At 58.9% G+C, this 26256-nt stretch overlaps 12 protein-coding genes across 12 annotated transcripts; 7 read left to right on the top strand and 5 right to left on the bottom strand.

Moving 5' to 3' along the window:
- Window positions 1-16: 16 nt before the first annotated feature.
- On the bottom strand, window positions 17-1531 carry CMQ_1883 (duf155 domain containing protein; the record flags this gene model as incomplete). Its single annotated transcript, XM_014314809.1, has 1 exon — window positions 17-1531. The coding sequence occupies one exon, from the start codon at window positions 1529-1531 to the stop codon at window positions 17-19; it is 1515 nt and encodes a 504-aa protein (XP_014170284.1).
- Window positions 1532-2074: 543 nt separating this feature from the next.
- On the top strand, window positions 2075-3179 carry CMQ_2031 (uncharacterized protein; the record flags this gene model as incomplete). Its single annotated transcript, XM_014314957.1, has 2 exons — window positions 2075-2690; window positions 2761-3179. 2 exons carry the CDS (start codon window positions 2075-2077, stop codon window positions 3177-3179), a joined length of 1035 nt encoding a protein of 344 aa, XP_014170432.1.
- Window positions 3180-3263: 84 nt separating this feature from the next.
- On the bottom strand, window positions 3264-5297 carry CMQ_1950 (L-serine dehydratase 1; the record flags this gene model as incomplete). The annotated part of the gene is made up of 1 exon (XM_014314876.1): window positions 3264-5297. The coding sequence occupies one exon, from the start codon at window positions 5295-5297 to the stop codon at window positions 3264-3266; it is 2034 nt and encodes a 677-aa protein (XP_014170351.1).
- A 751-nt stretch (window positions 5298-6048) lies between these two features.
- CMQ_1911 (tubulin-specific chaperone) lies at window positions 6049-7286 on the top strand (the record flags this gene model as incomplete). The annotated part of the gene is made up of 3 exons (XM_014314837.1): window positions 6049-6154; window positions 6208-6368; window positions 6432-7286. 3 exons carry the CDS (start codon window positions 6049-6051, stop codon window positions 7284-7286), a joined length of 1122 nt encoding a protein of 373 aa, XP_014170312.1.
- Window positions 7287-7455: 169 nt separating this feature from the next.
- CMQ_2057 (uncharacterized protein) lies at window positions 7456-7929 on the bottom strand (the record flags this gene model as incomplete). The annotated part of the gene is made up of 2 exons (XM_014314983.1): window positions 7456-7659; window positions 7858-7929. 2 exons carry the CDS (start codon window positions 7927-7929, stop codon window positions 7456-7458), a joined length of 276 nt encoding a protein of 91 aa, XP_014170458.1.
- A 1737-nt stretch (window positions 7930-9666) lies between these two features.
- Window positions 9667-11731, top strand: CMQ_1875 (phosphoglycerate mutase, 2,3-bisphosphoglycerate-independent; the record flags this gene model as incomplete). The annotated part of the gene is made up of 3 exons (XM_014314801.1): window positions 9667-9697; window positions 10081-10433; window positions 10547-11731. 3 exons carry the CDS (start codon window positions 9667-9669, stop codon window positions 11729-11731), a joined length of 1569 nt encoding a protein of 522 aa, XP_014170276.1.
- A 1891-nt stretch (window positions 11732-13622) lies between these two features.
- Window positions 13623-16893, top strand: CMQ_2028 (clock protein; the record flags this gene model as incomplete). Its single annotated transcript, XM_014314954.1, has 2 exons — window positions 13623-13977; window positions 14090-16893. 2 exons carry the CDS (start codon window positions 13623-13625, stop codon window positions 16891-16893), a joined length of 3159 nt encoding a protein of 1052 aa, XP_014170429.1.
- Window positions 16894-17325: 432 nt separating this feature from the next.
- CMQ_1853 (prefoldin subunit) lies at window positions 17326-18316 on the top strand (the record flags this gene model as incomplete). Its single annotated transcript, XM_014314779.1, has 5 exons — window positions 17326-17360; window positions 17457-17582; window positions 17667-17925; window positions 17988-18113; window positions 18191-18316. 5 exons carry the CDS (start codon window positions 17326-17328, stop codon window positions 18314-18316), a joined length of 672 nt encoding a protein of 223 aa, XP_014170254.1.
- A 552-nt stretch (window positions 18317-18868) lies between these two features.
- CMQ_1954 (sec14 cytosolic factor) lies at window positions 18869-20160 on the top strand (the record flags this gene model as incomplete). Its single annotated transcript, XM_014314880.1, has 4 exons — window positions 18869-19057; window positions 19147-19196; window positions 19313-19436; window positions 19507-20160. The coding sequence occupies 4 exons, from the start codon at window positions 18869-18871 to the stop codon at window positions 20158-20160; spliced, it is 1017 nt and encodes a 338-aa protein (XP_014170355.1).
- A 656-nt stretch (window positions 20161-20816) lies between these two features.
- CMQ_1968 (uncharacterized protein) lies at window positions 20817-21706 on the bottom strand (the record flags this gene model as incomplete). Its single annotated transcript, XM_014314894.1, has 2 exons — window positions 20817-21353; window positions 21476-21706. The coding sequence occupies 2 exons, from the start codon at window positions 21704-21706 to the stop codon at window positions 20817-20819; spliced, it is 768 nt and encodes a 255-aa protein (XP_014170369.1).
- An 802-nt stretch (window positions 21707-22508) lies between these two features.
- On the bottom strand, window positions 22509-23250 carry CMQ_1988 (uncharacterized protein; the record flags this gene model as incomplete). Its single annotated transcript, XM_014314914.1, has 4 exons — window positions 22509-22624; window positions 22695-22737; window positions 22811-22878; window positions 22938-23250. 4 exons carry the CDS (start codon window positions 23248-23250, stop codon window positions 22509-22511), a joined length of 540 nt encoding a protein of 179 aa, XP_014170389.1.
- Window positions 23251-24472: 1222 nt separating this feature from the next.
- CMQ_2036 (proteasome regulatory particle subunit) lies at window positions 24473-25813 on the top strand (the record flags this gene model as incomplete). The annotated part of the gene is made up of 2 exons (XM_014314962.1): window positions 24473-24672; window positions 24745-25813. The coding sequence occupies 2 exons, from the start codon at window positions 24473-24475 to the stop codon at window positions 25811-25813; spliced, it is 1269 nt and encodes a 422-aa protein (XP_014170437.1).
- Between the last annotated feature and the right edge of the window lie 443 nt (window positions 25814-26256).

Raw genomic sequence — 26256 nt, 5'->3', positions numbered from 1 at the left:
GATATGATCACGTGCTTTACAGGGCGAGTTCGTCGGTGTTGTTGGACACCTTCTTCTCGGGCCACTCAAGGTACACGCGGCGCAACTCGAAGACGACCTCGACGGTGATGAGGACGATGATGATCCACTCAAGGCGGGCGCCGTGGCGCTCGCTGGAGATTTCGCGCAAAACGGTAGCGATTTCCTGGGCGTAGTCCATCTTCTGATTGAGGGTTTTGATGCGGACGCCAACGTCGAGGGCACGACCGACCTGTTCGTAGTAGCCCTCGAGGCCGAGCTCAGCGCGAGCGTCCCAGAAGATGTCGGGGAGGGCGTCGGTAAGCTCGCGATAGTGGTTGAGCTGGGCACGGAGGCTGAGGAGCTCGCCGGTCTTTTGGAGGATGAAGTCCTGGGAGAGGTGACCGAGGCCGCCGAAGCCACGGAATCCGAGCCAAGGGATAGCAGCGAGGGCACCAGACCGGACAGACGGCTGCCGAAGGCGACGATGATGGCGGCGGTTGGCGAGCATCTCGGGAATGCGACGGGTGCTCTCGAAGTAGTCGGTAAAGGCGCTCTCGAGCACGGCCAACTTGGTGCTGCGGGCGAGTCCGGACGAGAAGGCGATCATGGCGAGCGTGGTGGCGAGGCGATGGCCATCGGCGGTCTCGCGCCTGGTTCCGAGCACGACGACGTCGCCGCGCATAGCGCTGCCGTCACGCGCGGCGTCGCGACGGAACTCGAGCGTCTCAGTTTCGCGCTCGGCCACAAACGGGTCGACGGCCGAGCCGGTGGCCACGAGCCGGCCGGTGGCCAGGGCATCGACGGCATCCGGCGGCAGGCCCCAGCCAACGACGGTGCCGGACTCGAAGACGAACAGGTCGACGTCGCGCGTGCTGGAGCTACCTTCGTTCTCGCTATCCGGCCATTGTCGACGGCCATGCACCACCTCATGCGACTCGAAGCCGCTGCCGTCCGGGTCCAGCTGGTAGCCCTGCGCCTGTAGTGCGGCCATGACCTTGTGCATGTCAAACGACTCGGCCACGCAGACGGCACTGATCACGTTGCGCCCATCGTCCGAGACGGCCGAGGCTAGGAGGCTGTGCTGCTGCTGGCGGTCGTGCTGGGAGTCGTGCTCCGGCTGCTGCTGCGCGATCACGGCCACGCGACGGAGCGAATGCTTGGCGCCGGCCGAACGGACTTTGCGCTTCGCCAGGACGGCCGCCGGGGTCGTCGTGGGCCCCGTGGAGCCAGATGCCCTGTCCGGTCCGTCTGGTCCGTCTGGTCCGTCTGTCCGCAACAGGAGGCTGGACGTGGAAAAGGTGCGGCGACACGACAGTGCGGCGGCCGTGTGGTGAAAGGCTGCACAGCGCTGCACCAATGGCGCGGACAGCACATGGTGGGCTGCCGACGACGACCACCGCCATGGCAACAAGACAAAAGCTGCCGACGATGCAGATGCAGATGATGCAGTTGCAGCTGTGGGACGCGCCAGCACGGCGCGGCCGAGCTTGGACGGCAGTGAAGACGGCAGAACCGTGGCGGAGAGACGCATCTGCTCGGGAAACCGGTCGGGTCGTCAGAAAATGCGGGCGCCAGTTGTGCAACGGCCGGGAGGCTTCGTTGTCGACAGAGAGAGCACTGCTTTGTACGGAGTTTCATCCTGATTTTACAGCCGGCTAATAGCGGCTGCCGTCCAATTGCAGGACGCTAAAAGATGCGTGTCTTCTTGACAAAGCAGGGTTCTTGCCATAAGTCCGCTGTCTCGGCTTTCACGTGTTCCAGAGTGGAACGCCATGTAATACGGGTAGCTTTCACGCTACTGCCTTAGCTGGTTCCGGCAGTCGAAACGCATGTATTGGTGATGTGTGATTAGTCAGCACGAGCGGGCCACAAGAGTTGCCATCGGAAACAGACAAGCTGACATGGATTACGTTTAGGCTGGGGGCAATAGGAGAAGTATCTACGTCGTACGAATTCTGAGGGAAATTCAGGGTGGGTCTTTAAGAATTGGGTCGTCACCTTTTCTCTACACCGTCAGTTCTCTCCTAACAAACGAATCCACCTTTCCTAGTCTCCGAGTATGAAGCTGCCCAAGATGGAGACACCGAAACTTAAGCTGGATCCTGACGGCGACGTTGTGCTTATCCTGGAGAACCCCAACGCGCAATTATTACAATGGGGCGACAAAGATCTCGAAAAGACCGGCCGAGCGGTCGAAGGGGAGGCGATGAGGGCGCCTGCAGTGGAAGAGCTGCGGATGCTGGTCTCCTCGCGGCACTTGTGTCTCGCATCGTCGACCTTCAAGACGATGCTTGGTGGCCCTTGGCGAGAAAGCACCGGCAGCAACACGAGGATCCGCGAGGTGTGGGCGTCAGACTGGGACGCCGAGGCCTTTCTGATCGTGCTTTCCCTCATTCATGGCCAGCACCTTTCCGATTACAGCGTCCCCAATCTCGAAGAGCTGGCCAAAATAGCGGTCATCGTGGACTATTACGACTGTCACGATGCCGTCGAACTTCTTGCCGAGGTTTGGATTCGCGACCTGCAGAAAGAACTGCCTTCCTCCTATGGAAAGCAGTGCGTGTTGTGGATGTTCATCTCGTGGGTCTTCCTCCGCGTGGACATTCTCGAGAACATGGCCAGGCTGGCGGTGGAAGGCTGCAAAGGACCTGTCCAGACGATGGGTCTGCCGCTGCCCGACAGCTTGCTGCGTAAGTACATGGACATTCCCTGCGAACCACTCCTCTCCTTCTTGTCCAAGGCAGCTTACCCGTCCTACAGAAGTCATCGAGGCCAAGAGTGCGGAAGTAAAGACGAGAATCCTGAAGATCCTCGAAAACTTGAAGGAGTCTTTGATCACAAAAGGCTGCAACATGCAATGCACGGATTTGACCCTGGGTGCCCTAACAAGACAGATGCACACGGCTCAACTACTGCCATCGAGAGTCCAAGGCATGAGTGTCGTCTACCTGCAAAATGTGGTCAGTAAATTTACTAGCACTCCTTCTAACTGCAGGAGAGCACAGTATTCTGTAAAATGCGACCTGCAGGCGAAAATCCGGCCTTTCCAGAAAAAAGGCCAGCTTCAGCTGGAAAATCTTCAGCTGGAGGAGATTTGGAGCAACCGGCTCCGGTCCCGAGAGGAGAAGAGATTCAATGCCATGGAAATGATGATTGATTGGTGGAAGCCCGAAGCATGACTACTGGTCTGCACGCTCGGACATGTAATTATCCATAAAGACGCCGAAATACATAGGCAAATCTTTCTCGTCCGATCATGTATCCTAACAGTCCGGCACGCTCACGGGAATGTGCAGCGGCACGCTGGTGGCGAGGCCGCTGAGGCTGGTCTCTTTGAACTCGTTGCGCATGCCCTTGGCCGTGAGCCGCATGGCCTGGATGGCGTCGTCGAGGCGAACCTTTTGGGTGCCGGGGCTGCTGCTGAGCGCGAGATTGGCGCTGGAGACGGCCTTGACGGCGCCGAGGGCGTTGCGCTCGATGCAGGGGGCCTGGACGAGGCCGCCGATGGGGTCGCAGGTGAGGCCGAGATTGTGCTCGATGCCGATCTCGGCAGCCATCTCGATGGTCTCGAGCCCAGCGCCCATGCAGGCAGCAAAAGCACCGGCAGCCATGGAGCAGGCGACGCCGACCTCGGCCATGCAGCCGCCCTCGGCGGCGGAGATGGTGGCGCCGCGCTTGTAGAGCATGCCGATGGCGGCGGCCGTCAGGAGGAACGTGCAGATGTCGCGTTCGGCGTCGTCGCTGATAAACTCGATAATGTACTTGAGCACGGCCGGGATGATGCCGGCGGCACCGTTGGTCGGCGCCGTGACGATGCGCCCGCCGGCCGCGTTGGTCTCGTTCACGGCGATCGCATAGACAGTCAGGTAGTCCATGGCCGGAAAGGCGGTGCGCCGTGGCGGCGACGGAGCGATCGGATGGTCGAGAGCGCCGTGGATGCGCGGGATGACTCGCTTGGCCAGACTGGCACCGGTTGGCAGCGCAGCCATAGCAGACGACGGCGAGCTCGGCCTAGTTGCGTCGCTGTCGGCCGCCGAGTAGAGCCCCCGCGTCAGCCGACGGTACAGAGCCGGAGCGCGGCGATGCAGCTTCAGAGAGCCCGGCAAGACGGCATTCAGCGGCGCCTGCACGCTCTCCAAGATGCTGTTGTCCATGACCTGCCATGTGCGCGCCAGCTTGGCGTAGATCTCCTCGTCGCTGTACCCGTGGCTCCGCTCGTTCTCATACACCAGCTGGGCGATCGTCAGGTTGTGCTTCCGGCAGAGCGACAGCAGGCTGGCCGCATCGCGGAAAGGGTATCGGGGCTGGCTGGACTTGTCGGCAGGCGCTGCGGCTGTGGCTGGAGCTGTGACTGAAGTAATTGTGGCTGAGGCTGCTGGAGCAGGAGCGGCCAGCGACGTGCTTTCGGGCGGTCCTGGCAGCAGCGTCTCGTCTGCAGCGTCTCCATCGCCTAGAGACAGCGGCCGGACTTCAGCGCCGGACCGCCGGTCACCGGAGGCGTCAGAGCGGCGGGTTTCCTTGTAAAAGAGATTCTCGGACAGGTCAGCCGGGTGTCCGCGCTGCTCGTCAGAGGAGCCGGGCAGCGGATTGACCGAGAGGGCACCGTTGACGACGAAGCCGCCGCCGACGCTGAACATGTCGTTGCGCGCGAGGACGTAGCCGTCGGCGTCGAAGACGGTGAAGCGCATGCCGTTGCTGTGCATCGGCAGCTTGCGGCCCCATTCCCAGACGAAGTCGCGGCTATAGTCGAAGTCGATGGTGCGACCGGGGCTGCCGTCGGCGAGGCCACGCCCCAAGACCAGCTGCCGGGTCGCCTTGATCTGCTCGAAGCGTGTGGGCACGTAGGCCGTCTCGACCGTCTCCACGTCGGCGCTCTCGAGCCCCAGCAGGATGGCCGACGGGGTCATGTGGCCCTCGCCCGTCAGCGCGAGGCTGCCGTAGATGGCCACGCGGATCTTGTGCACGCGGTCCAGCAGCCCGGCCTCGGCCAGGTCGACGATGAAGATGTTGCCCGCCCGCATCGGGCCCACGGTGTGCGATGACGACGGGCCGATGCCGATGCTGAAGAGGTCAAACGTCGAGATCACCGCGTGCTCGTGGTCCGACTCGCTGTATGTCCCTGCGTCGTCTGGCTCGTCCGTGCCCGGCTGCGGCTGCTGCCGTGTCCGGCTCAGCAGACGCGTCTGCTCCAGACTGGGCCGTGCCAAGGGAGGCCGAACAGCTCGGATCACAGAGGCCGTCCGGCTCTCTCCCATCACGCCTCGCATCAGGAACCGCCGTGTCATGGCAAAAGTCATCGCTGTGGCCACACTAGCCGCTCGGACGCTGGCCAATCGTGACAGCGGTGTGCACGCAGCAGGACATGATTCGAAAGGACGCTGCGGCCTCTTAGCTTCTGTCGAGTCGGCACCTAACTGCTGCTCGGCTGGCTAATCATCCGGCACAGATTGAAAAAGCCCTAGCTGCTGCAGAGAACGCTAGGCATCTATCGGGGCAAGCACCACAGGGCTCCGTCCTGGCCAGAATGCGGGGACTTGGCAGGACCTTTAGTGGGGTCGTTCCAGCTGCTGCACGACCACAGCACTCGGAGCCTCGTCTACGCGGTCACCTGCTCTCGCCATCTTTCCACCTGCCTGCCTCAACAGCCAAGAGGAATTCCTCTTCGGCCCGGTCTGGCCTCTCGCCTCTCGCCAGCTCTGTCCTTCACTCTCGCTCCTCACTGGTCTCCCCCGCCTTCGCTCACTGTCTTTTCCTCCTTCTCCTCGTCTTCGGCTACACAAACCCCTTCTTGTCGTGTCGAACGGCCCATCGTCACCCCACAACACGGCTGGACTGACGGTGTGTGACCACCTTTTCTGCCGTCTGCAAAGCTGCCACCCCGTGAGTGGCCTTGCCCCCATGATTTCCCCACACACCTTTCCTATGCGGGTGGAAGCTTCGTGTTAGTCAATAAGAGCTGCCTTCCTGCATGTTGTCGTCCTTTCGGTTTCTTTTCTCTACTTGTTTTACCCCTACCTCTCTCTTCTTCTTCATCCATCAAACACTAACATGGCCAGCTACGAAGCTCTTACCTACCCGTTTGCCTACGCAGGCCCTCAGCCCATCATGGACCCCAAGGAACGCTTTTACCGCCAGTTCCACCAGGAAGTTGCCAGTGTGTTCTGCCTTTGCCTTATTCTCTCTCGCTTCTGCCGCTGACGTGTTCAGCTTTACAGGACCGCATCGTCAAGCTCGGCTCCATCGCCGTCGTCGGCGGCGAACGCCAGGATGCCAGGGACAGCATCCTGACCAGCATCTCCAAGCTATCCCTCGAGGTAGCCGATGCCTCAGACTACATTCCCGCCTACGACCAGCGAACCTATTCCGAGGTATGCTTGTTTTTTGTTCCATGTTATGCTATATTGGTCTTCCATCTCATGCTAACCTCCCAGGCCGTCAAAGCACTGACGGAACAGCTCAACGAAGAGCTGGCCAGACTGACGCCCAAGTCCCGATTTCAATTCAAGCGCACGAACAGGACCACGGCGCCCACTGCTGCCGATCCGCGCCTCCTCCGGGGAACGCCTCTGCCGGCCGCAGACAGCAAGGCCGACGCGGCCAGCACCCAGCCGGCCGTCCTGCCCAGCGGTAAGAACTACAACGCAGAGCTTTCCGGATCTGGTGGCGAGGTGTCGTCGGTGCGCAAGCCGAGTTTTTCGTCGGCGCGCGAGGTCGCCCTCTCGGGCCACGCCGGCCTGCACATCATCCTGCCGCTGTCCGCCTCGCGGGCCACGGCCTCAGGCAGCCTGACGCACCTGCGCGGCTGCGTCGTCGACATGTCCGTGCCGACGTCCAGCACGGGCAGCAGCGGCGGCGCCGCCTTCCTCAGCCTCGTGCTCAAAGACATGGACCGCTGTCTGATCGTGTCCGGTCACGTCAGCGGACCCGTGCACGTGACCGGACTGCGCGACTGCGTCGTCGTCGTGGCCGCCCGCCAGGTCCGCATCCACGAGTGCCGCAACGTCGACCTGTACCTGCACTGCGGCAGCCGGCCGATCATCGAGGACTGCAGCGGCATGCGCTTTGCCCCGCTGCCCCACGCCTATGCGAGCCCGGAAGACGAGGCGGCCACGAACCACTGGGACGAGGTGGACGACTTCAAGTGGCTCAAGGCCGACCAGTCGCCCAACTGGAGCATCCTGCCCGAGGACGCTCGCCTGCCCGAGACCGTGTGGACGGGCGCCGTGGCCGGCGCCGGCATGAGCACCGAGGATGTCCTAAAGGCAGTGGGCATTGACAAGAAGTGAAGAGGCGAACGGGTGAAGGAGTGAATGAGTGAATGAGGTCGCTGTACAATAGAAAATAACGGCTGTACTTGTAGCGTGTAGCAGGGTAGCGCTCGTTTCGGTGGAGAAGCGCAAGAGCAATGCTTCCTCCATAGTCGTCAATCGATTCCCATCGCATCTGCCCCCCTCCTCACATCTCCATACTGTCTGTCCCGTCCTGGAGCTTCGGCTGCTGTCCCTGTTCGCCCTGGGCAAAGCGGGCGCCTTCTTCGCGCAGCCGGCCGAGGACGGCCTTTTGTTTCTGTAGGCGCGCCTCGAGCGCCTGCATCTCGGCCTCCTGCTCGGCCACCGTCCGGCTGATGTCGGGCAGCGCCCGGATCTGGTCGCGGGCGTGCTGCAGTTTGTGTCGGAGACTGTCGGTGGCCGTGGGCAGGTCGCGCAGTCCGCCGGCGCCGTCCGCACCGACAGACGCTGCCGTGCCAACACCGCCAGCACTCGCACCGCCCGCACTGCCGCCCGCACCACCGGCTGCTGCCCCCGTGCCGTCCACGCCGGCGCCGGCAGCCGATGCGTGGGGCTGCAGCCGCTCGACAATGGCGGCTAGCTCGGCCGTCGCCTCGAGGTCGTCGGGCGAGAAAGTCTTGGGCAGCGGCAGCGGCATCATCGTGGCAGGCGTCTTGTGTTCTCTCCTTCTGTCTGTAGAGCCGTAGGGTGGGAGGTAGCGGTGGGGTAGGTTAATGTGTGGTAGTCGCTAAAACTTGTCGCAAAGCACGGAAATTCATAGCCAGGAACGCATGCTACAGTTGGGAGATTAGGTATCCGGCTTACCTAATATTATCTTATCCCCTTTTAGGAGCTGGTCCACTTTAGCTGCAAGCTCGGACTATCACATTTAAGCCACGCCACTACTCTGTACTCCGTACTCCGTACATCGCTACACTCTCGTAGAAAGGCGACTTCTGCCGCGGGAATCTTCATCTTGGAGCGTAGCCGTCAGCGGGTGTATTGACGGCGCTCATTGCTGTCTAGCGCTTTGATTGAAATGGGCGGCCCAAGCTTTACTTCTTTGTATGGTTTTGGTATAAACGGGCACTCCTTTACTTTCTCTTGCAAAGGGACTGGTACAGGCCGTTGAATAGGAATGCTAGATACATAAGAGCAAGGATAGTATGCGCCAAGGCGTTTGCAACTGGAGGTTCCTAACAATTCTCTCCCGTTCCACCGATACTGCAACAGTGGCGGGCTTACAACGGAAGCGTCTTCTACAACGCCATAGTCGACGAGAAAATAACAGCGAAGGTTCTGGCAGGCAAAGTTGCCCCCGTACAGATACCATCGGTCTCGGAGGGATCGAAATCACGATGCAGTTGGTGTTGGCAGATCATGTCTTCACAAGTCTACCATTTTCGCTGTATGCGTTTCCAGATGGGTTATTGTCTGGACAAGTATGCACCCTAAACCCTCCGGATTCGGCATGTTGGTGTACAGTTGAGTTTGGGGTGGGCGGTCAGGGGAGGAATGAGCGGTTGAGGCCGTTTAATTACCTTGTTCTTCTTTCATGCTCAAACTAGGATATATTTCACGCAGATTCGGGCCCCAATGTGCGGCGTTACCGTCTTCTCAAAGAATCCATATCTTGAGTATACCAAGCTTTGATCGAATACTCGTAAGCGACAGGCCGCTTCAGGTACCATCGTCATGTTATTCTACATAATACTTTCTATGCCACGAGCAGGATTGCGGGCGTGAGGAAGCGGGCTGGCAGCCGTGGCAAAGCTGCTGCAGCTACTAAAGAGGAGGGGGAAACAGCCGGTCACGCTCGACCGACAGCCTGCTGGCTGATGAGGAGAGCCACCAGAAACAATAGCAAATAAACAGTAGTAATAGTTGTTCTCTTTGGCTACTCTCACCGCGTAATGGAGGTTCGCGAAAAAAACGGCGCAAGGCGGAAAACTATCAGTCCGAGACATAAGGCGAGGCTTATGTCATCTGCCAACTACACGCTTTTTACGAGTACGAGCTCGTATGCGCTGCACCGTGTTAGCTAGCGTTTCCGCAGGGAACGGACGGCCTGTCACAGTGCTATCAGCGGGCTTATCGCGCTGCAACACGCTCTTGTTCTCGCTGTTTTTAGCTTACGACCCCGCCATGATGCCGTGGGGGAGAAAAGCAGTCGACTCTGGTAGTGTGGGAAGACTAATAAGGAGAGAAACAGACGACGGCGATATAGAAAAAAACTCACTGAGGATCAGCTGAGAAAATCACGCAGCTTGCCGTTTTTCCCTCGCAACGTATAAAAGCTTCGACTCGGTTGGAACTGTGTCATTCCGCACCTCCTCCAGCTTAGCACAACAACCACACAAGCGATTGCAAATCGTGCAAGAATCTATATCATCGGAAAATGGCCAAAGTCGAGCAAAATGCCTGTCTCAGTACGTTTCCCGTCCACTTTTTCTTCAGCTGTGGAGCCGATCAACGAGGCCGGAGGGGTGTCCGGGCATGAAATGCAGCGCAAGGATGAACTTGGTGCTGGCGAAGCGGAAAATCGAGTAGCTGCAGGTGGCAGCAGAGATGAGGCTGCGGACAAAGAGAGAGCACTGCCGGAGAGAGAAGAGACAGGGAAGAGTGACGAGAAAGACAAGAGTGGGGAGCGAGACAAGAGCAAGGAGAGGGAGGGCAGTGAAAAAAAAGAAAGAACAGAAAGAGCTCTCCGGCCCGCATCAGACCCCCTCCTCGTCGGCGCATACATGCTTTTCTATCTGGAGGTCGCCTGGCTAATCTTTGTGCTCGTGCGCGCCGTTTCGACGTGAAACAGTCGTCATTGACGGTTGGGGCATTGCATCGGCCGAGTCTCCCAAGAATGGCGACGCCATCGCCGCCGCCGACACTCCCGTGATGGACGCCTTCCGGGCCAGCTCCACCGGCTACACCGAGCTCGAGGCCTCCTCGTTGGCAGTCGGCCTGCCCGAGGGCCTGATGGGCAACTCCGAGGTTGGCCACCTGAACATTGGCGCCGGCCGCGTCGTCTGGCAGGATGTCGTCCGCATCGACCTGTCCATCAAGCAGAACACGTTTGCCGACAACGCTATGATCCACAAGACCCTGGAGGCAGCCAAGAACGGCAACGGCCGTCTGCACCTGTGCGGCCTGGTATCGCACGGAGGAGTGGTGAGTTCCTTTTTTCTTTGGTTTTCTGGAGGGGGGGATCCTTTTATATCTCCACTTCTCGTCCTCCATTCTGCCCCCCTCTTTCTTTCCTTCTCTCCCTCTAACATCCACAGCACTCCAAGCAGGAACACCTGTACGCGATCCTGCGTGCCGCCAAGGCCGCAGGCGTGCCCGAGGTCTACATCCACTTCTTCGGTGACGGCCGCGACACGGACCCCAAGTCCGGTGCTGGCTACCTTAAGGAACTGCTGGAGACGGCCAAGGAGATCGGTACGGGCGAGCTGGCCACGATCGTCGGCCGCTACTACGCCATGGACCGCGATAAGCGCTGGGAGCGCAACGAGCTCGCGCTCAAGGGCCTGATCCTGGGCGAGGGCGAGGCCAGCACCGATCCCGTGGCCACGATCGAGGAACGCTACGCCAAGGGCGAGAACGACGAGTTTCTCAAGCCGATCATCGTCGGTGGAGCCGAGCGCCGCATCAAGGACAAGGACGTGGTCTTTTTCTTCAACTACCGGTCCGACCGCGTGCGCCAGATCACGCAGCTGCTAGGCGATGTCGACCGCTCGCCGCTGGCCGACTTCCCCTTCCCCAAGGATATCACGCTCGTGACGATGACGCAGTACAAGGCCGACTACCCCTTCGAGATCGCCTTTGCGCCGCAGCACATGGGCAACGTCCTGGCCGAGTGGCTCGGCAAGGAGGGCGTCAAGCAAGTGCACATTGCGGAGACGGAAAAATATGCGCACGTGACCTTCTTCTTCAACGGCGGCGTCGAGAAGGTGTTCCCACTCGAGACGCGCGACGAGACCCAGGATCTGGTGCCGTCCAACAAGGCGGTGGCCACGTACGACAAGGCGCCCGAGATGTCGGCAGCCGGCGTGGCCAAGCAGGTGGCCAAGCGCCTGGCCGAGCACGAGTTCCCCTTTGTGATGAACAACTTTGCGCCGCCCGACATGGTTGGCCACACGGGCGTCTACGAGGCCGCCATCGTCGGTGTTGCCACCACTGACAAGGCCATCGGCGAGATCTACGAGGCCTGCAAGCGCGAGAACTACGTGCTCTTCATCACGGCCGACCACGGCAACGCCGAGGAGATGAAGTTCCCCGACGGCAAGCCCAAGACATCGCACACCACCAACAAGGTGCCCTTTGTCATGGCCAACGCGCCAGCGGGCTGGAGCCTGCGTACCGACGTCGAGGGCGTGCTGGGCGACGTGGCCCCGACGGTGCTGGCAGCCATGGGGCTGTCGCAGCCCGAAGAGATGACGGGCAAGAGCCTGCTGGTGAAGGCGTGAGCTTGGGCGCAAACGTGAGCGAGAACGTGAACGTGATCATGGCCGTGGGCAGAGGACCGGGGTCGACCGACCAGTGCCGAGACCACAACGCGGAGTAAAGCGGAGAATTTTCGTGGGAGCATACGATTTACTCGTACCGGTTCGCAGGTATTCTAGAAATACACATGTAGACATCAGCAGACAAAATATGGGCCACCAGCGTGCAGTGACGTCAGCAGACGTGGGGGATGATATTTGTCATCTGTCTTTAGGCGGAGCTGCAGAACAGCACAGCACAGCAGTACTCGTAGAGCCAATACCCAGCGGCTGAAGATCGTCCAAAGGGTCGCGTGGATAGACCGGAAATACCTCAGCCAAGGGGTGATGAACAGCAGTCCATCGGTACACGGCTGCGCATCGCTTAACAAGGGCCGACTCGACGATACGTGCGAACGTACGGGGAATCTTACTCTGTAGTCAGACTGGACGGATTGTGCTTATGTAACCCCAATTTTTTCGTGCCATATGCGCAAGGTTCGCTTATCCCCTGTCGCTGCACTTGCACAGATGACAGCGCCGTGTGGGCGTTCACATGGTGCGATTCCCTAAGTCAGCCCATATGCCAGATCTGATTGGCCGCCGCGATCGACGATGAACAAACGGGGCGCTGGTCCAGCTGCGGACATCGTAAGTAGCAATAGACACGCACCTAGATGCCGTCCAAGAAGATACATCCAAGGTACGGGCTCGGGACCTGGCTGCGTAGGCGTGTCGCCGCCTGCCGCCTGCAAGATAAGATACAATGTGTCGTCCCTTGTCGGCGACGCGCAATCAAAAGCCGCATACGCGCGAGCAGCCTGGTCATCTGGGCCGACGGCCTGCGATGTGCGGAGGCCCTCCGCTGCACACACGCCTTTCGGGGCGAAAATAGGGTGAGGACACGAGATGCGCGCTATAATATAGACGATGCTCCCCTGAAAACTCTGCTCTAAATGTGCCCAGTTTGTATACTGTACGCCATACCGTCCGGCGGGCGCGCCATGTGCTGTGGCCGTGGCGCTGTCTCGCCGCCCAGGCTTCGCTTCCGCACTGTGTCTTTCAGCCCCGAACCTCGATGACCACCAAATCTGCGATCGAGACTGCCCAACGGCCGCTAACACCAGCTGGACCGTGCGCTTGGAAAGCAAGCATCATTACAGACTCGTACTCCGTGTATGCAAACCTGTGAAGGTGGCCCCACCGGCCGTTCTTGCCCTCCCCGGCCACTCTTCTTTCGGTCTTTTTCCATCCATCGGGCTTGCGCTTTCCTTTTCTTTCCACCGCAGCAGAGGACTTGCTGGTTTGACCATGTCCCCATAATAGCTTCTCCCCCCCCCGGCCTTTGTATTTCGACTCTGACATCGTCCAATTTTCATCCTGACCTGTCGAGAAACCGTTCCAACGCCTCGCAATTGTCTTCAATCGTGCACTGCACCCGCCTATTGCGCAATTGTGCAGCATCCACACCCATAACATACAAGCAGCGTCTAGATCGAGGCGATCTTTTCCTGTTTTGTTGGTCTCTTCGCTATATATACACAGTCTATCCCATCTACGGAGTACATATCCCGTATACTTCCCTGCGCGTCCACTCCGTCCCCTGTATCTACCGCTTCTGTTTCGTCGCTGGGCAGGAGCTGAAATGGCATTGCCCTGTATTTCCTTTTGACCCTCTCAAGGAAATATTTCGCTGTAAAAGCCAGGTTGTTGGGTGTCTGACAGCTTCTACACGGCCCGGTTTCAATGTCGTATTTCTAACAGCCTACGCTCTCCGCGAGGCATTAGAACATCGACGGCATACTATTTCGAAAGAAGCAAGAAAAGGAAAAAGAAAAAAAAAATAACAACAAAAGAGGTTCCGTCTTCTTCCGCTATGGCCGACAAAGGAAGGCAATCTCACGTCCGAACCTCACCCGCGACCTCCCGCCATTCATCACACCAGCAGCAGCAGAAGGAGCAGAAGGTTGATCAGGCGTTGTCCATCGACGCGCAGTCGGTGCGCCAGCGCCAGCGCCGGCATGCCCTCGATGGACCCGATCATGTCAAGGTAGCCGGTGACGAGCCGACATCCTCCCCACGCGCCTCCAAGATCGTAGCCGACAAAATGTCACATGAAAAGAGCCCCACTGGCGACAGCAGCGGCCCCAGTTCAGACGAAGCCAAGAACTGGTTCGATTGCGCGAATCGAGATCCCACGATCGCATTGGCCGGCTCTACTTCTATGGATGGTAGGTCGCTCTTTTCTCCCTTTGGTCGACAGTGTGTCTTCGGGCCATTGCATAGGCTGACAGCTGGGACTTCATCCCATGACAACAGTCGAACCGCTATTTTTTCAGAAAGATTCCGATTCATCTGCCGACGACGACCGCATCAATGCCGCCGCCGCGTCACAAGACGACCCGTACCCTATGATACCGCCGGCACCCGAAACCCCGTTTCTCGCGCAAGGCTTTACCCGCCAGACGACCAGCAGCGTGACCGAAGATTACCGAAGCGTCATCGACGACCTTACTATTGAGAACAAGCGTCTCAAGGAGGAGCTGAAGCGCTATCGCCAAAGCGCCGGTCGCGATGTCCTCGAGAAAGAAAAGCTGTTTGAAGTCAAGCTGCACGGCCTTCCACGTCGCAAGAAGCAGGAGCTTGAAGCCACGCTACGCAACTTTGCCGCTAGCCTCGGTACGACCAGCGCCTCCGGCGAGTCCAAGTCTACCTCTCGACATAAGCGCGAGAAGTCGGCGTCATCCAAGCACAAGAGCAACGTCGGCATATACTCACTGGCTGGCGCTAGCTCCAAGCATGCCTCCACCTCCTCGTCGCGGTCGCGGCCTGTTGATTCGGCTTATGCATCTATGTCGACTGGTGCCCATTCGTCCGGCGTCGCGTTAGCCCGGCCATCGTTTGGAGGCCCGCAGGCGCGGACGTCGGAGCAGAAAGTCGAGCGCTATCTGCAAGACATTCCCGAGGGTCTGCACCCAAACTACGGCCTTCGGGCGCTCAGCGACAAAGACAAGAAAAAACTTATCGTACGACGATTAGAGCAGCTGTTCACCGGCAAGATTAGTGGCCGATATGCTCGCCGCAATCGAAGCATGCTTCCACCAACAGACGGCACGCCAACAGCCCATGATACGACTTCTGGATCTGGAACGGGACCTGGCTCGGGCGTTAGCGCTGCTGTCAATGCTCTTCCTGGCTCTGGCCAGCCTCCGAATTCTCTTACTTCGCCAATCGTTCTGGGTTGCTCCATGCCCCCTAGTGAACCGACGCGGGAAGCTCTCATTCAGTCTCGACAGAACAACCATAAGAGACATAGTTCTCGTGATCACTCACTTTCCAATTCGAATTCCAACGGAGACGAGGCCGGCAATGGAAATGGCAGCAAAAGTGTAAGTCGCAGTGCAGGCCATTGGAGTGGGAATGGCAACGGGAATGGCAATGGGAACGGGAACGGAAACGGAAACGGAAACGGCAAGTCACCAACGAATGGCTCTTTGCCAGAGCAGCGACCTACTCGACCTCTCGATCTCGATCCGGACAGGGTACAAATTCCTGCGGAGAACATGGAGTATATTCGCCACCTTGGTCTAGTTCCTCCCGAAATTGGGCATGCAGACGAACAGCTTGCCATTGACATGGCTCCCGATGTCGACGGCTGGGTCTATCTCAATCTGCTGTCCAACCTGGCGCAGCTGCACATATTCAACGTCGCACCGGACTTTATCCGCAAAGCTATCGTAGAGAAGAGTACCAAGTTCCAGCTGTCGCCTGACGGCCAGAAGATTCGCTGGCGGGGTGGCACTGACGGCACTAAATTCAGCAGCGATGGCAGCAGCGGAGAAAATGGCACCCAAAACCAATCTACCGACGAGGGCGATGGATCAGACAAGAATGGCAGGCGGAACAAGGCGAAGACATCTGGAAATGGTTCTGCATCAGTTTTGTCCAGCAGCAAGAAGCAGTCCAGATCTGGGCCATATGCATCCAAGACGTCGTCAAGCTTCCACTACAAGCCGCTGTTCGTCCATCAGACCTCGGTTCCCCTGACGTCTGTCGAAGACCTGGCCTCGCAAAGCTCGGGCGATATAGGCTGCAGCATTCCTGCGGCAACAATCAACAACAGCAACAGCAACGAGTCCAGATCAGACAAGGATATGTCCGGGTCTTCGTCCCACCGCCAAAGACGGATCTCGGACGGGGTCCTGGTCTACTACACTGGCGCTCCGTTCTGCACCGATTTGGCCGGCGACAGTGGCGGCGACACGAGTCCAGCCACGTTCGTAACGTCCTCTGGCCAGACCCGGGATTCGGCGCTGAGCAGCGCTGAATCTACCCAGTCGGCCAGGCCATTGTGTCGGACCACGTCTGGCGCTCGCGTCCAGCTTCGGCCTCTCACAGACTTCTCGACCCTTTCGAAGGAGGAACTGGCAGAGATTGGGCTGAGTAGCGATGACGACGGTGACAGCACTTTGAGCACAACTGTTCCACCTGACGAGCCAGAGCTGCAGTTGCTGGACGATGCAGAATCGGACTACTGGCCAGTGGAACCAGAGGAGCCATTTCTGGAGGCATCGGGCATCGGCCGTGTGTTCCCAGAAGATCACTTTTCCCTGGTCGTGACGACAAAGCGGCCTGTGCGTGCCGCCAGCAGCAACAGCCACGATGGAAATACTGTTTCTGATGACGACGGAAACGACGAGGATGCGGAACATGCCGAGGGAGTGTTCTCTATGAGTTCCCTTATGAAGCGTCTGGCGGCACTGAAACGGCAGTCTGCCCCCATTTCAGGGGCTGTGCCGAAACGACCGCGGTTACATGCGTCTGGTGTCAGGATCGAATATGTCTCGGCGAAGATGAGGTACCGGGAGCCTGTTCCCCTGCCTCCACCGGTGGCGTTTTATCGGTCATTAAGCACGAGCTCGGAGTCAGGCTACGACGAAGCCTCAATGAGTTCGTTGGGCGAGGAGGACGAAGATGAGAGCATGCTGGCATCATCATCCGAGGAGATGATTTCGCGACGAGCGAATCCCCACCAGTCGGACAACCACCCGTCGCCGGCATCGCTGCCGTTGGCTATGTCTGGTGACAGTAGCGATGTGGAGGCGGAGGCGGAGTCTATGGAGGTGGACAGTACTGGTGGTTTTTGAAATTCAATGTATTAGGACCGGAGCCCTCCCCGGTTGTCTTTTTCCGGGATTATGAAGGCTATGATAATTTCTTGCTAGGTGTTTGGGATATGGGAAGATAGGGTCTGGAAAAGGATATGGGGAGGGGATGAGCGCTACAGTGTGAGATAGTCCACCAAAGGAAATCCGCTGTATACTTATGGGAAGTCTCTCGCAGGAACGGGAGGAGTGCGAGAGGGACGTCCGGATAGAATATATGTCTGCTGCAGACGAAGCATTAATACGATTCTAAGCTGCCCCGCTGCAATGGACGATTCTGCCCCTAGACACCGCCAAAACTGGCGAAGAAAGCAGGCCATCACCATAGCTCGCCGATACAACGGCCCCTCTCTTGTTCGCCGTGTCGAGTCTTTTCTTGCGCCGAATCAATCTCCGATTTCGATCGAACCGACAATGGCGACCAAGAGCAGCGGCAAAGAGCCGGAAGCGTGAGTGCGGTACATGATGGCCGGTGTGCAAGGCGTTTTGCCCCGCCAAGTCTGTCTGGTTGTCTGGTAGCAGCATAGACTGACAAGCTTTGGTAGATCCGACGAAGTGCCTACGAACCCGCGTGGCATTCCACGGGCGCCCTTTGTCGACCGGGTCGAGGACTACGTGGCCTCGCGGGACGACGTCGAGCCGACGCTGCGGCGGTTCCAGGAGATGATATCGTGGGGATCCCCTGTCCCGACGCAGCTTTGCTGCAACGTCCTCCCGTCTTGACACGTTTTGCGCTGACGCCTCTGTGCGGGCAGAAAGTACCAGTTCATGGAGTCCAACCTTCAGCGCCGTGTAGCTGGTCTGGACGAGAAGCTGCCGGACATTCAGAAGACGCTGGACACGGTGCGGTTCCTGCAGCTGCAGAGGAAGAAGGGCGGGTCTCAGTCGGGCGCGGACTCGGATGCGGAATCAGACGACGGCGACGCAGCCATCGAGACGACGTTCGAGCTCAACGACACGCTGTACGCCAAGGCGACTGTGCCGCCGACCGACGAGGTGTATCTGTGGCTGGGGGTATGTTGTTGTTGTCGCCCACCCTGACCTACGGCCCTCGAGACTGACGGGCGCTGCTGCAGGCCAATGTGATGCTGGCATATCCCATCGACGAAGCCGAGACGCTGCTGCGGCAGAAGCTGACGACGGCCCAGACGACGCGGCGCAACTGCGAGGAGGACCTGGAGTTTCTACGGGAGCAGATCACGGTGGGTCCTTGCCGGCAGCCGGCTGCCACAGGCACCGGCCGTCTACGCCTCCTTTCACCGACAATCATTGCTGACAGGCGCAGACGATGGAGGTGGCCCTTGCGCGAGTGTACAACTGGGACGTGGTGCAGAAGCGGAAAGAGAAGGAGGGCGAGGCGGCAGCAGCCAAGGACGGCAAGGCTGTCGCGGGGTCAGGTGGCTAGAGCAGGAAGAGGAGATAGATGCCGGAAATGAAAGCGCACGAAAAAAGGGCCAAAAAAGGGGGAGACGCGCATGCGAGGAAGCTGGGGTGGTCGTCTGTGTGGATGTCTGTGCCAATAGCTCGACTTTCTGTCCCACCGCAACTTTACAGCAAGGCTTCCCAGATAACAGAGGCCTGGAAATGCGGGGCGACCGGCTGCCGTGAAATGGGCAGGTGGCCAGACGAGAGCGAGAGAGGGCGAATAGAGGGGGAGACGGGCCTAAAAATTCAGCGGTCTGGGTCCCTCTTTACGTCGTATTTTTTTTTCCCACTGATGACGGAAGGGCAGCAGCCGCCAGGAGAAGGAAGGCGCCAGCCAGGCCCCTAATATAACGAGAAAATCAGTAGCCCATTTTCCCTTCTCCTCCCCCATCTCCTCCTTACGACGACAGCCGCTGTTTCTGCATCCTGCATCCATCTCGCGCTCGAGACTGTCCATCTGTCCTCTCCGTCCTGCTCCTTCTGCTCACCCTCCCTATTTACCGCCTTCGCGTCAGCCAGCCAGCCAGCCAAGATGACAGACAAGACAGGTGGCATGGAGCTTGCTCCCAAGTACGACGACTACGACTATCCCATCGTGGCGCCCAACGCGCAGAGCGGCCATCCCGGCCAGGTCAGCGAGCAGCAGCAGGCCCAGGTGCACCAGCTGCGGTTGATGCTCGAGGCCGAGGGCTACACCAAGCGGCTGGACACGTTGACACTGGTATGTCGTCTCCCGCTTGCTGCTGCGTGCTGTATCACGACGGCCGTGTGAGCGTGCTCTCCTGCTAACGTTGATGCTGCTGCTGCCAGCTCCGGTTCCTGCGGGCTCGCAAGTTCGATGTCGCCCTGGCCAAGAAGATGTGAGTTTGGTGAATAGGGGGCGGGAAGAAGGAGGGAGAAGAGGGAAGAAAGAAGAGGGAAGAAAGAAGAGAGAAAACAATCTGAGGGGAAGAAAGAGTGCTTGCTGACGGTCTAGGTTCGTCGACTGTGAGACGTGGCGGAAAGAGACCAACCTCGACGATCTCGTCCCGACGTGGGAGTACACTGAGAAGGAAAAGGTCTTTGCATTCTACCCGCAGTACTACCACAAGACCGATCGGGTACGTATCCCCCTTTTCCCCGTGGTCCCTTGGCCAGGCTGGCGGTGCCGGTGCTGACTCTACCCTCCAGGACGGTCGCCCGCTCTACATTGAGCAGCTCGGCGGCATCGATCTCACGGCCATGTACAAGATTACGACTAGCGAGCGCATGCTGACTAATCTGGCGGTCGAGTACGAGCGTCTGGCGGACCCGCGGCTGCCGGCATGCAGCCGCAAGGCCGGCCACCTGCTCGAGACCTGCTGCACGATCATGGACATGAAGGGCGTGGGCATCTCCAAGGCACCGCAGGTGTACGGTTACATCCGCCAGGCCTCGGGCCTGTCGCAGAACTACTATCCCGAGCGCCTGGGCCGCTTCTACCTCATCAACGCGCCCTGGGGCTTCTCGGGCGTCTGGTCCATGATCAAGGGCTGGCTCGACCCCGTCACCGTCGCCAAGATCCACATCCTCGGCAGCAGCTACCAGAAGGAGCTGTTCGAGCAGGTCCCGCCCGAGAACCTGCCCAAGCGCTTCGGCGGCCAGTGCGAGTGCCCCGGCGGCTGCGAGCTCTCCGACATGGGCCCCTGGCACGAGGACGAGTGGTTCCGTCCAGCCAAGTGGGCTCGGGAAGCCACTGCGGCTGCCGACAAGTCGGCAGAGGCTGGTGCCGGTGCTGTGGAGGGCGTCACACTTGAGGTCCCCGGTGATGCCGTCGGCGAGGCCACTGACAAGGCAACGGCTTAGAGGCTGAGCAATATATTGGCAGACCGGCATACACCTTTGCTAGAGTTCTTGCTGCGGCCTTCTCTCATCCTGTCGTCTTTTTGGTTGGCTTTTTTTTTTGCTTTTTTAAAAACTCCTTGGTCAATGCTATCATTTTTCTCTCTACCACTCCTGACCTGTCTGTCTGCCGCCTCTTCTCCTCTACTCACCTGCCTGTCCCGTACGTTGCTGTCTGTTTTGGGATTTTGTGTGGCCGCAATCACGGACTCTTCTGGCCGGCTTCTACTTCTTTACCCCCCCCCCCCCCCTCTCCTCCCCCCTACATTCCATCTACCTTTTGGACTACGCAATTGTGGAAGAACAGAACAGCAAACAGAAACATACTCAGAAGCTTGCACCCGTATATCGATTCAGGCAGAGGCGGCAATGCCTGGTAGGAAGGGCTTGAGGTGGAAATGGAAAGCAATACATAGACTAGGGAGGCTTGGCTATATGCCTAGAGTTCACATATAGACGGCATTCTGTCTTGCAAAAAAAACGTATCGTTTGTACTTTGTGGTTGTCTGTGGCCTGGAGGCCGGGTGATACAATGTGTGTCCCTGGTATCGTGAAATGCAATCCACCCCAACGCCGTTTGTGTTTCCCGAAGCATTTGGTCACTCCGAATGCTCTCCATTTCACCTCTCTGCTGCAGCATAATCGCCGGCCACTCTGGCCCGCTCCATGCGCGCCACAGTGGCCGGCATTGCCTGTTTGAGTCGTCCGAGTCCGGTGACGGCCTGGGCGAACGCCGTCGCCACTGCAGCCGTGTTGTTGTTGTAGTTGTTGCCGTTCTGGCGGGCGGCTGCGGCGACCTCTCTGGTCCAGATCTCCTCCTCGGCCGCGGCAGCAGAAGCAGCAGCAGCCGCCGTGACAGCGTCTGCCGTGGCCGTGTCAGCAGCGACGGCCGATTCGAGGCGGCGAGCGTGTGCGCGCACGGCGGCGGGTGGCACGCGGCGCTTGAGGGCGGCGATGTCGCGCAGGAGGTCCTCTTCTTCGCGGGCGAGGTCCTCGACGCGCTGGCGCTTGCGGCCGTCAAAGGGCTCGTAGGCCTCGTCCTCGTCGTCTTCGTCGTCGCTGTTCTTGGCCGGACCGCCAAAGTACGGGTCCGTGTCGACGGGCAGGCCGTTGATCGTCAGGTTCGGCGCCGCGAGCGCGTACGTTCGACGGATGTACTGCTCCGGTCAGCTTCCCCGTCTTTTTCGGTTGTCCGCCTTTTTTCTCTTTTCTTTTCTTTTCTTCTTTCTTCTCTTCTCTCCTCTTCTCCCCTTCTCCCTCTCCTTCTCCCCTCGCTCACCTCATTCACAAGCGCCTCCACGCGCGTGTGCAGATCGTCCGCATCGTCGCCTGGCGACTTCTTCCGGCCCTTGGCCCGCGCCTTGCTGCCGTTCGTCTTGTCCGTGGCATCTTCGACTGGTGGGAAGGCTGCCGCCACGCTCTCCGCCGCTGCCCGCCGCACATTCCGGGCCAGGTAGGCAAAGTCCTCGGGCGACTGCAGCTCAATCTTCCGGTGGTATGCCGCCTCCATCGTTGCGAAGACGGATGCAGGTCGGCAGAGCGGACGGAAACGCTGCTGCCTCAACGCGTTAGAGTGTCGAGGCTGGCGCGTGTTTACCACAGGAACCAAAATGCTACTTTGCTGCAAATTGTGGTCCGTGCGCTGATCGATGTGGCTTCTAGCCGCCAAACATAGTGGAGAAGATGCAAGACATGTGACATCACTTGAACAGCATGAAAGCATCTCCTCCAAGAGCGCGCACTTTAAAACAGACATCGTCTCTTGAAAGGTACTATATAAAGACACGAAACGCACAAGATAAACGTGAAAACAATCGCACCAGCAACAGATCAGACATAGACTCCGAATCCCTAATTTACGCCGTCTTCCGGTCATCCTGCTCCGGCTCGCTCTGCGAAACCGTACACAGGCCAGGAGCCTTTCCAAAACGCAATGCCAAATATTCACTCGCCCCTTCCCTCCTGCCGCCAAAGGCTATGTAAGTGTAAGGATAAAAAAAGGTGCAGAGAAGCATGTAAAGTGCTGTGTAAGGATGATAAGCGAGGGCCGACAGTAGGAGAGCGAATGGTAATGTGAAGATGGCATCCATCTCTGTACTGCCAAGTTCTTTCGCAGCCTTACGGAATACGACCCTCCCTCCATCCCCCGCACAATTTGTGTAAAGGAGTCAAGCGTCATGCTGGGAGTTTGTATATGATCGAGTGGCGTAGACGGTTGTTGCTGTAAAAAAAAGGAAAGAAGAAGCTCGGACATGGCAGTTGTGCGTAACAGCCACGGCGCATGTACTCCAGTGTAGTTAGTCGGCCATTGCTTATTTGGGGAACATGTCAGCAATTTCCTCGTCACTCAGGACGATTTCATGCACTGGTTCCCGCCGGTTCTCGAGTGGGGTATAGTCAAAGTCAATGTAAGAAGGGACGAATATTTCTGTATGTGAGTCTCGAATCAGCAAGCTGCTACAGGTATGGGGAGACGTCTGAGCCAGGAGGCGGCTTACCAGGATTCCATGTGAACCCTTGGCTCGACGAAAGATACGAGATCTGGATGTGGGTGTTAGATGAAACGGGATCCGATTTCCCCGCTCTGCAGTGCCGCGGTCAGATTGTTACGTACCAGACGCGGAGGACCATCCGGGTCGCCGATATTGATCACTTGGGCCTCCTGTTTGGAGATAGCAGAGCCTGTGGGAGTCTATTAGTCATGGTATCGCGGGGATGAGGAAGAGAGGAAGAGGACGTACTCAGCAGACTAGGCCGACGCTGGTAAAACATCCGCTGCTTTCGGGTGCACAGTGGCGACTGAGACAAGACGGAGGACGACTTGGAAGGCGACCCCGAGTAGTCGGAAGATGAGGCAAGAGACGAGGCAGGCGAGTGTGCAGAGGACGTCGAGGAGGAGGGAGACATGGCCGTAGAGGCGTGCGGGCCGGAAGAGGAGCCCACGCCAGCGTCGATGGAGCGAAGTTGGTGGCGGTGGTGGCGGCGAAGATGGTGGTGGTGGCTGGGGCCGCCGCCAGAAGATGACGCCGTAGGAATGGCGATGGACGAAGACATGGTCGCTACGCAGGACGGAGGCTTTGCAGTCGAGATCGGAAAGCGACGCCCGACCGACCGACAGGAGAGGAGTACGGAGTACTGGAGATCGCTTTGACCAGTGGCGGGGATAGGCAGTGGGGCACAAGGTTGACAAGAGACAGAAGCAGAGAGGCTGGAGACGACGATGTGTGTTGGGGTCTGTGATGGGAGAAGAGTGAGGCAGGAGAAGGTGGTAATTTAAATGACGAGGCAGCGAGCAGTCGGATCGGGGGGAAATGAGGAACACGAGGAGACGGGGCGAAACAGCACAAGGCTTGAACAGGGCCGAAGCTATGACGCAGGGGGGTGTTCTTTCGACACAAGGCCAGAGGGGAATGGGAAGCCGAACAGAAGTGAAGGCAAAGAGGCCAAGGGAAGAGGGAGAAAGGAGGACGAGAGAATAATCCGAATGTGTCCAGCTACATAAAAATAATACAAGCCGACGACTGCTCCGGTCATACCCAAAGTCACGTTTGCTGGTGTGACTCTTGCCGTCCCCTCGTTCCTTCCTTTGCTCTGCCTGATAGTACTCGTACGGACTTGTATGGCTGCTAGGGTGCGACCCCCCATCCTTAAGTGGGCCTCCAGGCTGGGCAGCAGCTGTAACTGTTCCGTCTACGGGCGGCCACAAGTACTCACAGCGACACGCCCCACATTTCTTCTCCCCACTGTTCGCTGTTCGCCCTCGTGGATCAGCCTATGGGGGTCGTTCAAGCGCAGCGTTGGGCCGTACCCAGGTTGACCGATGGGCGCGCTCGAGCAGACGTCCGACTGTAGCTGCTGCCCCGGCCACGGCTTATCGGTGTCGGCCAGGCTAGTCATGCATCGAATCCACCGCCAGCCATGGTCGCTAGCGTGCTGAGACGCCCCGCTTTTTACGAAGTCACGTGCTATTGCGAGAGAAAAGAGAGAAAGTGGTGGCGCAGGTGTATGTGGCTGGTGCTCTCAGCCCGGTTCTCAGGCTGACAACGGCCGCGTCGCTGCTTGGATCTGGGCCAAAATGCAAGATCCTCTGTCTGCTGGGTCTGCGCTTCACACAGCTGCCCACACCACACCACCTCCAACGACGAAACGGGCGACGCTGATCTGAGCCTCTGTCCTTGACCGGAAACGACGCCCTGTCCGAATTGCTCTTCGACGTTCCCCCTCCCCCGCCACGCGTTCTGTCGTCCTCCCTTGGGCCACAGCCAGCTCCGCGATCATGGGCGACGTCCTCCTCGAAACGCCGGCCAGCAGCCATGCGGCCCCGTTCAAGACGGCAGCCCTCTCGACCATACCAGGGCTGGGCAACTTTGACGGCGTGGTGAGCGAGAATGGCGACGAGTATGCGACGCTCAAGAAGCTGCAGGGCCAGCTCGAGTACATCCAGCTGCAGGAGGAGTACATCAAGGACGAGCAGAGGTGAGAGAGCGCGAGCAAGAAGGCGAACGAACGAGAGAACGAGAGAACGACAGCATGGTCTGACAGCAGCAGGAGCCTCAAGCGCGAGCTCGTCCGCGCACAGGAGGAGATCAAGCGGATCCAGAGTGTACCGCTGGTGATTGGGCAGTTTATGGAGGCGATCGACCAGAACACGGGCATCGTGCAGTCGTCGACGGGCTCCAACTACGTGGTGCGGATCCTGTCGACGCTGGACCGGGAGCTGCTGAAGCCGTCGTCGTCGGTGGCGCTGCACCGGCACTCGAACGCGCTGGTGGACATCTTGCCACCCGAGGCGGACTCGTCGATCGCGATGCTGGGCAGCGACGAGAAGCCGGACGTGACGTACGCCGACGTCGGCGGGCTCGATATGCAGAAGCAGGAGATCCGCGAGGCCGTCGAGCTGCCGCTGACACAGTTCGACCTGTACAAGCAGATCGGCATCGACCCGCCGCGCGGCGTCCTGCTCTATGGGCCTCCCGGCACCGGCAAGACGATGCTGGTCAAGGCCGTGGCCAACTCGACCACGGCCAACTTCATCCGCGTAGTCGGCTCTGAATTCGTCCAGAAATACCTCGGCGAGGGCCCCCGCATGGTCCGTGACGTCTTCCGCATGGCCCGCGAGAACGCCCCGGCCATCATCTTCATCGACGAGATCGATGCCATCGCCACCAAGCGCTTCGACGCCCAGACCGGTGCTGACCGCGAGGTCCAGCGCATCCTGCTCGAACTGCTCAACCAGATGGACGGCTTCGACCAGACCGCCAACGTCAAGGTCATCATGGCCACCAATCGCGCCGACACCCTCGATCCCGCCCTTTTGCGGCCCGGCCGCCTCGACCGCAAGATCGAGTTCCCCAACCTTCGCGACCGCCGCGAACGCCGCCTCATCTTCTCCACCATCGCCTCCAAGATGAGCCTCGCCCCCGAGGTCGACCTCGACAGCCTCATCGTCCGCAACGACCCCCTGTCCGGTGCCGTCATCGCCGCCATCATGCAGGAGGCCGGCCTACGCGCTGTTCGCAAGAACCGCTACAACATCATCCAGGTCGACCTGGAGGACGCCTACTCGAGCCAGGTCAAGACCACCAGCGACGAGAACAAGTTCGACTTTTACAAATAGATCATGCTCAAGCAGCTACGAGGCCGAGACCCGGCCGGAGGAGAGCCTCCTCCTCACACTTGTACATTAAGGCGCTTGATTCCTTTGACTACCAAAAAAAAAATACTTTTTGTATTCCTCCTTGTGCTTTTCCCGTCTGCCCGTCATCCTTGACGCTCTCGGCATGCACACAATGCTTCCTGTGACCTTTTTTTTGTCCTACCTACCGGCTCTTCCATACCCGCATCCAAGTATACATTATCCAGACACAAGGCCCAGTGCAAAATCAACCGTATGTTCTCCAGATATGCAATAGCCTATATACACAGCCCATCCAATGCCACTAGGGTATATCCGACTTGACTTTCCAGGTCCTTGTTCTAGAACAACAACCCTTTTCCGGTGTCGCCGTAATCACATCAACGCCATACATTAAATAGTACATGCAATACGGCAGCGCCCAC

Source organism: Grosmannia clavigera (genome assembly GCF_000143105.1).
Source record: "Grosmannia clavigera kw1407 unplaced genomic scaffold GCSC_168, whole genome shotgun sequence".
In the NCBI taxonomy this organism is placed as follows: Eukaryota; Fungi; Ascomycota; class Sordariomycetes; order Ophiostomatales; family Ophiostomataceae; genus Leptographium; species Leptographium clavigerum.
This window is presented reverse-complemented; position numbering and strand designations above follow the sequence as displayed.